The sequence below is a fragment of the Salvelinus sp. IW2-2015 genome, unplaced genomic scaffold (genome assembly GCF_002910315.2).
Source record: "Salvelinus sp. IW2-2015 unplaced genomic scaffold, ASM291031v2 Un_scaffold2631, whole genome shotgun sequence".
Taxonomy (NCBI): Eukaryota; Metazoa; Chordata; class Actinopteri; order Salmoniformes; family Salmonidae; genus Salvelinus; species Salvelinus sp. IW2-2015.
The window spans coordinates 63,525-74,749 of record NW_019943939.1 but is presented as its reverse complement, the minus strand read 5'-3'; the positions used below and the strand labels follow the sequence as shown (position 1 = coordinate 74,749).

Sequence of the window (11,225 nt, the reverse complement as noted above, 5' to 3'; positions counted from 1 at the left end):
TATGATTTTATTCTCAGTGTTATTAGATGTATCTCAGTGTTATAGGAGTTTTCTCATAGTGTTAAGGAGCTTTCTCTCAGTGTTTATTGGTCATATTCTCAGTGTTATAGGATATTTCCCTCGGTGTTATAGGAGCTTTCTCTCGGTGTTATATGATCTTATTCTCAGTGTTATATGAGATGTATCTCAGTGTAATAGAGCTTTCTCTCAGTGTAATAACTTTCTCTAGTGTAGAGCTTTCTCTCAGTGTATATGAGCTTTCTCTCAGTGTAATATGATTTCTCAGTGTAATATGAGCTTTCTCTCAGTGTTATAGGAGCTTTCTCTCAGTCTTATAGGGTCATATTCTCAGTGTTATAGGAGATTTCTCTCGGTGTTATAGGATCTTATTCTCAGTGTTATAGGAGCTTTCTCTCAGTGTAATAGGAGCTTTCTCTCATTGTTATTGGAGCTTTCTCTCTGTGTTATAGGAGCTTTCCTTCTGTGTTTAGGAGCTTTCTCTCTGTGTTATAGGAGCTTTTCTCAGTGAATTAGGAACTTTCTCTCAGTGTTTATGATTTCTCTCAGTGTTATAGGAGCTTTTAAAAAGGGTTATCACAGACAGTGTTGACTGGATTGTCTAAAAGAAGAGACACCCCAGTAGACAATGAGAGGTATTCTCTCTGATTAAATAGTTGCTTTTATTAAAGGGCTTCCATTTTGATTCTGCTGTTGAGTGTCCTTGCAATGTATTCAGTAACATAAACCTAAAATATGGAGAACTTTTTAGTGGTTAGTGGTCATTATGCAGTTATCACCATCCTGTGTCTTTACCTCTTCCCTTTCTGATATCTGATTGGTTCGAAAATGTCCTCCCTCTCTGATTGGTGTGTTTCAGGTGGAGTTGTCAGACAGTACGGCCCACACCATAACGGATGCGTATGCAGGGAAGGAGTACATTATCCAGGTGGCGGCTAAGGACATGGAGATCGGCACCTGGAGTGACTGGAGCGTCGCGGTGCARGCCACCCCCTGGATGGACGAACCCAAACAGATCACCTCCACCACTGAGCAGGAGCCCCTCCTCGGTACCTAGTCAACGCTAACCCTAACACCTGACCCCTAACCCTACGTCTACCCTAACGCTAACCCTAAGTGCAGTAKATTTGACCAGGACCCATAGGGACAGCGACAGATACAGACAGAGACAGGTGCAGACAGAGACAGGTGCAGACAGAGACAGGTGCAGAGAAAGACAGGTACGGAGAGAAACAGGTGCAGACTCCATTCCAAYGTGTCTTATGTKCAAWTTACAGRAGCTATTACTGCGYAAAAATGCRGTGCTATTGTTTGAGGTGAGCTCCTAACAACAAAACACTTTTTCCAACGCAATAGGTTTCATTAATTCACCTCTGAAGGTGAAATGTGGATTTATATTCTGAAATCTTGCTCTGATTTATCATCCAAAGGGTTCCAGAGACTGCCTATACTCTACCTCAACTCCCTATGTCATTTTGTTAGATAAAATCATTTTTCATATCCCAAAAAGGTCCATATAGCATGCACGATCGATTTTGTATTTTCACTTGTTCAATTTGCAAAGAAAGGAATCTGTGAAAATGTAACCCTCAACGTTGTTTGAACGAGTCAAATCACATTCGTATGTATTCCTCAGAGATCCTAGAAGGTAGCAAGACTCCACTATGTCATTAGGGGTTTAGTATATCCTATAGGACACCATATTTTGGTCAGAGAGCGACGCCTTCATGGCACGCCGATGACGCAGACGGCCATCACTTGAACAACTTTATCTTTGTCAAATGAGCACCAATCGGGGTCAAACAAAGTTAGCTAGATAGCCAATGAGCTGGGCTTTACGGGAGTATCCGGACACCATGTTGTAAAATGTCGGTACTAACCTTGTACAACCGCATGGCTTTTRATTCTGGACAAAAATGATAAGGCTTTTCAGAATTATGAAGTTATGAAAACTGGTTATTTTGCAAATGTTGAACTTATAATATGGTTACTAATACTTGGAAATCTAAATCAAAGTCCAAGTATACCGATTTGACGATATTCCTGAAGAAAAATGAAACATTAATGTGACTGTCTTTTTCACGATTTGCCCAAATGTACCTTGGTTACTTTACTAAAAGTGTGAAATTATGTGCATACACTGCTGCCATCTTGTGGACACTATCGGAATTACAACCAGAGTGATGGCTATAACAGTGACCTTTCTCTTCCATTTCAWAGATGTTGGTAAGAAAACACTGGTTGTTTTTTTCTTTGTATTGTCTTCTACAAGATCTATTGTGTTATATTCTCCTACATTCAATTCACATTTCCACAAACTTCAAAGTGTTTCCTTTCAAWTGGTACCAAGAATATGCATATCCTTGCTTCAGGGCCTGAGCTACAGGCAGTTAGATTTGGGTATTTCATTTAGGTGAAAATTGGAAAAAAAAAGGGGGCTACTGGGTTGATTCTAATGATATTTTGATATACTGTAGGAATGGAAATCCATCTCAGTTCTCTACTGCTCCCTGTTGGACATCCAATGTACTGCAACTACTTCCTTACTCACACACAAACACACACTGTTCACATACAGTGGGGCAAAAAAGTATTTAGTCAGCCACCAATTGTGCAAGTTCTCCCACTTAAAAAGATGAGAGAGGCCTGTAATTTTCATCATAGGTACACTTCAACTATGACAGACAAAATGAGAATTTTTTTTTCAGAAAATCACATTGTAGGATTTTTTATGAATTTATTAGCAAATTATGGTGGAAAATAAGTATTTGGTCAGTAACAAAAGTTTATCTCAATACTTTGTTATATAGCCTTTGTTTGCAATGACAGAGGTCAAACGTTTTCTGTAGCTCTGTTTCCTTATATAATATACTCTACCACAGCAGGAATCTATATTAGTACCTGGTACTCCCTGTATATAACCATGTTAATACCTGGTACTCCCTGTATATAGCCATGTTATTACCTGATACTCCCTGTATATAGCCATGTTATTACCTGGTACTCCCTGTATATAGCCATGTTATTACCTGGTACTCCCTGTATATAGCCATGTTTTCATTACATTTGTACTCCCTGTATATAGCCATGTTAATACCTGGTACTCCCGTATATAGCCATTGTTATTACATGTACTCCCTGTATTATAGCCATGTTAATACCTGGTACTCCCTGTATATTAGCCATGTTATTACCATGGTACTCCCTGTATATAGCCATGTTAATACCTTGGTACTCCCTGTATATAGCATGTTATTACTGGTACTCCCTGTATATAGCCATGTTAATACCTGGTACTCCATGTATTAGCCATGTTATCACTCGGTTACTCCCTGTAAATAGCCATTTATTACCCGGTACCCCTGTATATAAGCCATTGTATCATAGCCATTGTATATAAGCCCTGTATATAGCCACGTGACCCTGGATCTGTCCCTGTATGTAGATACTGACCCTGGATCTGTCCCTGTATATAGATACTGACCCGTGGAACTGACCCCTGTTATATAGTTACTGTACCCTGTATATAGCTACTGACCTGGATCTGTCCCTGTATGTAGATACTGACCCTGGATCTGTCCCTGTATATAGATACTGACCCTGGATCTGTCCCTGTAGTAGATACTGACCCTGGATCTGTCCCTGTATGTAGATACTGACCCTGGATCTGTCCCTGTATAATAGATACTGACCCTGGATCTGTCCCTGTATGTAGATACTGACCCTGGATCTGTCCCTGTATGATAAGTATACGACCCTGGATCTGTCCCTGTATATAGATACGACCCTGAGTCTGTCCCTGTATGTAGTACTGACCCTGGATCTGTCCCTGTATGTAGATACTGACCCTGGATCTGTCCCTGTATGTAGATACTGACCCTGGGATCTGTCCCTGTACGTAGATACTGACCCTGGATCTGTCCCTGTATGTAGATACTGACCCTGGATCTGTCCCTGTATTAGATTACTGGACCCTGGTATCTGTCCCTGTTGTAGATACTGACCCTGGATCTTCCCTGTATGTAGATACTGACCCTGGAATCTGTCCCTGTATGTAGATACTGACCCTGGATCTGTCCCTGTATGTAGATACTGACCCTGGATCTGTCCCTGTATGTGATACTGACCCTGGATCTGTCCCTGTATGTAGATACTGACCCTGGATCTGTCCCTGTATGTAGATACTGACCCTGGATCTGTCCCTGTATGTAGATACTGTATGTAGTTATTGATTGTTCTTGCAGATTACAATTCATTCAGTCTCCGTTTATGATGATATGAACTAGTGAACGTTCATCCGTCCTGCTAGTGACATGTTGACAGGTGTGTTGTGACTAGTGAGAAGTCAGCCAGAAAAAAAGAAAGGGAATTCACATGAGCACCAGAAAGCCTACAGGCTGTACCGAGATGTTATAGTTCTGTAACCATTTCCCTCTACTTCTAACAACATGTAGACAGGTTAGGATTCTCAAACAGCCTACAGCGTTCTCTTAGACGAGGGGCTATAACACAATCATGTGATGGACTGCATTGCTTCAACACCTAAGTGTTCTGACATGTTCTGGCAGCCTTCTACCGTCCTCTGATTGGACCTGTGTGATCTCTGCTCTTTTTATTGGCTGTGTCTCTAACTTGCTGTGTCTTATTGGCTGTGTTCCAGACACTACCCCTTCCCCAGCCCCTCCCTCAGCAGAGCCCCATCGGGCGGGCGTCCCAGTGGATGATGCTTCCTCAACTCTCCTCTCACCCCTCCTCTGGTTCTCCTGCTGTCTGCTGCTAGGGGCCCTCATGTGGTGAGTCCTGACTAATATACACTACACTGGTGTCTGCTGCTAGGGGCTCTAATAGTGGCCCTCATGTGGTGAAACCAAAACGAGATTACTGTGAACCAAACAGAACAGGAGGAAGAGGAGGAGAGAGAAGAGAGTAGAGAGAGGAGCGATAGCAACAGGAGAGATGAGAGGATGGAGGAGAGAAGAGAGAGGAGAGATAGCAACAGGGAAAAGAGAAGAGAGAGGAGAGGAGACAGAAGAGAGGAGACAGGAGAGAGCAGAGAGGAGAGAGCAGAGAGTATAGAGGAGAGAGGAGAGAGGAGAGAGGAGAGAGGAGATAGGAGAGAGAAGAGAGGCGATAGGAGATAGGAGAGATAGCACCTGGTTAGGAGAGAAGATAGGAAAGAGGAGAGAGGGCAGAGAAGAGAAAAGAGGAAAGTAGGGAGAGAGNCCATGTTATTACCTGGTACTCCCTGTATATAGCCATGTAATTACCTGGTACTTCCTGTATATAGCCATGTTATTACCCGGTACTCCCTGTATATAGCCATGTTATTACCTGGTACTCCCTGTATATAGCCATGTAATTACCTGGTACCCTTACACATTCGCTCAGTACTAATATGCCTTCATGCCTCATTATTGTTATTATATTGTGTTACTATTTCCTTACATTTTAGCTCTGCACTATTGGGAAGGGGCTTTTAAGTAGGCATTCACACTAAAGTCTACACCTGTTGTATTCGGCGCATGTGAACAGTTCAAGTTGATTTGATTTGAAGACCGGGGTACCACACTGCCTGTGCAGCGGACCAACCGGTCCAGCAACATCTTAGTTGTGAATGAATAAACATATTTATTAGATAAATGAGAAAGATTACTGAATACATGTTTACTAGATGACCATTGGCTCAAAATACCATCTGAAAGACCAACTTCTTACACAACATGGTCAAAAGTATGTGGACATGCCTTCAAATTAGTGGATTCAGCTATTTCAGCCCCGTTGGTGACAGGTGTATAAAATCGAGGCCATCAATCTCCATATACAAACATTGGCAGTAGAATGGCCTTACTGAAGAGCTCAGTGACTTTCAACGTGGCACCGTCATAGGATTAGTGGGCTGCGACAGTGCCACTGTATTATCCTCAAAGCGGGCAAAGAAGGTGTTTAGTTTGTCTGGAAGAGTGAGGTCGATGTCCGTGACGTGGCTGGTTTTCTTTTTGTAATCCGTGATTGTCTGTAGACCCTGCCACATACGTCTCGTGTCTGAGCCGTTGAATTGCGACTCCACCTTGTCCCTGTACCGGTGTAGGGACGGACCAAGTGTGCGGACGGACATTTCGCTTGTTTGATTGTCTTGCGGAGGGAATAGCTACACTGTTTAAATTCAACCATATTCCCAGACCTCTTTCCATGGTTAAATAAAGTGGTTCGCGCTTTCAGATTTGTGCGAATGCCGCCATCCATCCGCGGTTTCTGGTTAGGGTAGGTTTTAATAGTCACAGTGGGTACAACATCTCCAATGCACTTCTTTATAAACTCACTCACCGAATCAGCGTATAGGTCGTTGTTGTTCTCTGAGGCTGACCGGAACATATTCCAGTCTGCGTGATCAAAAAAATCTTGAAGTGTGGCTTCCGATTGGTCAGACCAGCGTTGAATGGTTCTAGTCACTGGTTCATCCTGTTTGAGTTTCTGCCTATAAGACGATAGGAGCAAGATGGCGTCGTGGTCGGATTTGCCAAAGGGAGGGCGGGGGAGGGTTAGTATGCATCACGAAAGTTAGAGTAGCAGTGGTCGAGTGTATTACCCCGGCACGTGGTGCAAGCAATATCCTGATAGAATTTAGGTAGCCTTGTTCTCAAATGTGCTTGTTAAAATCCCCAGCTACAATAAATGCAGCCTCAGGATACATGGTTTCCAGTTTACATAGAGTCCAGTGAAGTTCCTTGAGGGTCGTCTTGGTGTCTGCTTGAGGGGGAAGGTACACAGCTGTCTTTTGATTGGTCGATTGGTTGATTGATTGGTTGGTTGATTGGTTGATTGGTTGTTAGTTTACCAGGTAGGCAGCAGTGGAGCCAGTTGAGAACTTCAAGTTCCTCAGAGTCCAAATCAGAGTCCACTCTGAAGCCACAACAGTGCCTCTTCCCCCTCAGTAAGATGAAAAGATTTGGCATGAGCTCTCAAATCATCAAAAAGTTCTACAGCTGCACCATTGAGAGCATTTTGACTGGCTGAATCACTGCTTGCAAGGTATGGCAACAGCACCTCGATCACATGGCTCTACAAAGCGGGGTGCTGACTGCCCAGTACATCACTGGGGCCGAGATCCCTGACATCCAGGACCTCTATATCAGGCAGTGTGAAAGGAAGAACCGGAAAATCGTTAAGTCTCCAGCCACCCGAGCCATGGACTGTTCTCTCTGCTTCCGCACAGCAAGTGGTACCGGTGCATCAATGTGACCCCAATAAACTCCTGAACATCTTCCATAAGAGACTGCTATCTAGCTAACACAAATATGACAGGACTCATTTCTATCCCCAAGACTTAAGACTGCTATCTAGCTAACACAATTACTACAGGACTAATTTGTATCCCCAAGCCACACGACTGCTAACTAGCTAACAAAATGGCTACTGGACTATCTTCTATTCCTAAACCATAAGACTTCTAAATAGCTAGCAGTTTGGCTACACAGAAAATCTGAGGTTACCCTTATACTTCATTTAAATGTGTGCACTGTCTCTATGCACACTCACAGGACTCTATGCACACTCACAGGACTCTACACACACTCACAGGACTCTAAACACACTCACAGGACTCTATGCACACTCACAGGACTCTACACACACTCACAGGACTCTACACACACTCACAGGACTCTATGCACACTCACAGACAGCAGACTAACACACACTCACAGCAGACTACACACACTCACAGCAGACTAACTAGAACATACAGCAGCTACATAGCACGACCAAACAGCGACCTAACACCTCACAGCAGACTAATACACACTCACAGACTACATCACACCTCAAGCAGACTAACACCCAAAAACTACAATCACAGCAGACTAATACACACACATGACTTAACAGACACACTCCACGCAGACTATACACACTCACAGCAGACTACACACACACAGCAGTACAACACCACAGACGACACATCCAGCAGATAATACACTCAACATCAAGCAGACTAATACATCAGCCTCACAGCAGAACCTAAACACACACTCACAGCAGACTAATAACACAAACTCACAGCAGACAAACACATCACCACTCAGACTACACAACTCTCACAGCAAACTAACACACTCACAGCAGATTAATACACACCTCACAGCAGATTAAACACACTCACACAGACTAATAACAACTCACAGCAGACTAAACACATCATCACAGACTAACACACCTCACATCAGACTAAAACACTAACACAGACAGCACTCAACGAACACACACTCACAGCAGACTAACACACACTACATGCCAACTACACACACCACCAGCAGACTCACAATCACAACAATCATCAGCAGACTAACTACACACTCACAGCAGACTAAGACTCACAGCAGACTTAAACCAATCACAGCAACAATACACACACTCACAGCAACGACAACCCACACCACAGCAGACCTAGACACACTCAACCACGCAGACAACCAACCACACAGACTAATCACCACTCACAGGCAGACACACAGTACACTCAGCTAAAGCACCAGACTAACACACATCACAGCAGACTAAATACACACTCACAGCGCTAAACGCACACAGCTAACACACACTCACAGCAGACTACACTACACTCACATGACTAACACACATCACAGCGACTAACACAACTCACAGCAGACTAACACCCTCACAGCAGACTAACACACACTCACGCAGACTAACACACACTCACAGCAGACTAACACACACTCACAGCAGAAACAATAAGCAGACTAACACACCTCCACAGCCTACACAGAGACTAACACACACTCAAGCAGACTGACAATCACAGCAGCTCACACCTCACGCAGACTATACACACACGGCTACACACAAGCAGACTGACATCACCTCACAGCAGACTAATAAGCCTCACAACACACCTCACAGCAGACCAACACACACCACAGCAGACTGCAACACACTCACATCAGACTACACACACAAAACTCACGACAACACATACACATACAGACACGCTGGACATGTCACCAGCAACAACACATACAGAGCCTGACACACAACTCACACAGACTGAACACACACTCACGATAGCACTGAACACACTCACAGCAGACCAAACACACACAAGCTACACACTCAGCACTAACATCCACTCACGCAGACTAAACACACTCACAGCAGACTACACACACCACAGCAAACAGCCCTAATGCAGCTACACTCCATCATCCAGACTAACACACACTCACAGCAGACTAATTACCACTCACGAGACGCAGACTACTCACAGCAACTACACAGCTTCACGCAATATCACACTCACAGAGAACAACTCTCACACAGCAACACACTCAGAACAATACACACATCACTAGCAGACTGAACCACTACACAGACTACACATGTACTCACGAGAGCCACTCACTACAGCAGACTGGAACACACTCACAGCGTGAACCAACTCACAGAACAACAACTCACAGCAGACTAACACACACTCACAGAGACTCACTCGACGACACTACACAGACCACGGCAACTCACACAGCATCGACACTAACAACACACTCACAGCAGACTAACACTCACACTCAGAGCTAAAAACCACTCACCAGCAGACTACACAGCACTCAGCAACTTAACCTCACAAGACAAACACACCACTCACACAAAGACTAACACACCTCACAGAGACTATACATCACAGCAACTCAAATACCATTCACAGAGAACCAACACACACCTAACACACTCAATAGACTAACACACCTCACAGAAGACTGAACATCCATCACACAGACTACACACACTCAACAGCAACTATACACACCATCACAGAAAAGACTTGGAACACACCTCACAAGCAGACTCAACACACTCACGCAGACTGAAACACACAGCAACGAACAACCCGCAGACTATACACCACTCACAGCAGACAATCACAATCAGAGACTGACACATACAGCAGAACTAACAACACTACAGCAGACTAACAACACTCACAAGATTATACCAGCAGACTAATACCCTCACAGCATACACCTCAGACTAATAATAGATCACAACATGCACACAGACTAATACACACTCACAGCAAATAACCACACTCACATCAGACTAACACAAAATCACAGAGACTAACACACACCACAGCAAGACTATTAAAAACAAAAAAAAAAAAAAAAAAAAAAAAAACACACACTCACAGCAGACTAACAACCACTCACAGCGCTAACAAACCTCCAAGCAGACTAACACCACATCAAGACTAAACACAAACTACAGCAGACTAATACACCCACATCAGACTAACCACACTCACATCAGACTAACACACCTCAGCAGACTAATAACACTCACACGACAACACACACTCACATCAGACATAACACAACACTCACAAAGCAAACCTAACACCAACAGCAACTAAACACCCACATCACTAACAACACTCACAGCAGACTAACACACATCAAGCAAGACTAACACACAGCTCACAGGCACTACACCACAGCAGACTAACACACACTCACGAGCAGACTAACACCCAGCAGACTACAACACTCACAGCGACTAATACACACTCAATAGATAACAACCTGCACAGCCAACTACACACACCACATCAAGACTAACACACACTCACATCAGACTACAAACACACTCACTGCAGACTAATACAGCACTCCACAGCAGACTAACACACACTCCACATCAGACTACACACACTCACAAGCAGACTAACCACCTCACAGCAGACTAATACACACTCACAGCAGACTAACACACACTCAAATCGAACTAAACACACACCACAGCAGACTAACCACACTCACAGCAGACTAAACACACCTCACAAGCAGACTAACCAACCACTCACAGCAAGCACTAAACACACACTCACAGCAGACTAACACCCACACAGACTAACACACTCACAGCAGACTAATACACACTCACATCAGACTAACACACACTCACATCAGACTAACACACACTCACCAAGCAGACCTATCCACAACTCACAGAAGAACTAACACACACTCACATCCAGACTAACCACACTCACAGCAAGACTAACCCACACTCACAGCAGACTACCCCCACTCACAGCAAGCTAACACACTCACTCAGATAAACACACACTCACCGAACTAAAACACACACTCACGCAGACTAACACCACTCACGCATGACTAACACACACTCAC

General features: G+C 43.9%; 1 protein-coding gene across 1 annotated transcript in view; it reads left to right on the top strand.

The window, feature by feature from the left end:
- The first annotated feature begins 753 nt into the window (after positions 1–753).
- LOC112074428 (ciliary neurotrophic factor receptor subunit alpha-like) overlaps positions 754–11,225 on the top strand; it is a 21,069-nt gene continuing 10,597 nt past the window's right edge. Inside the window, exons 1-3 of the mRNA XM_024141614.2 lie at positions 754–771; positions 878–1,067; positions 4,679–4,811. Of these exons, the coding sequence (XP_023997382.1) occupies positions 754–771; positions 878–1,067; positions 4,679–4,811 (341 nt within the window). The remainder of the gene's footprint in view (positions 772–877; positions 1,068–4,678; positions 4,812–11,225) is intronic.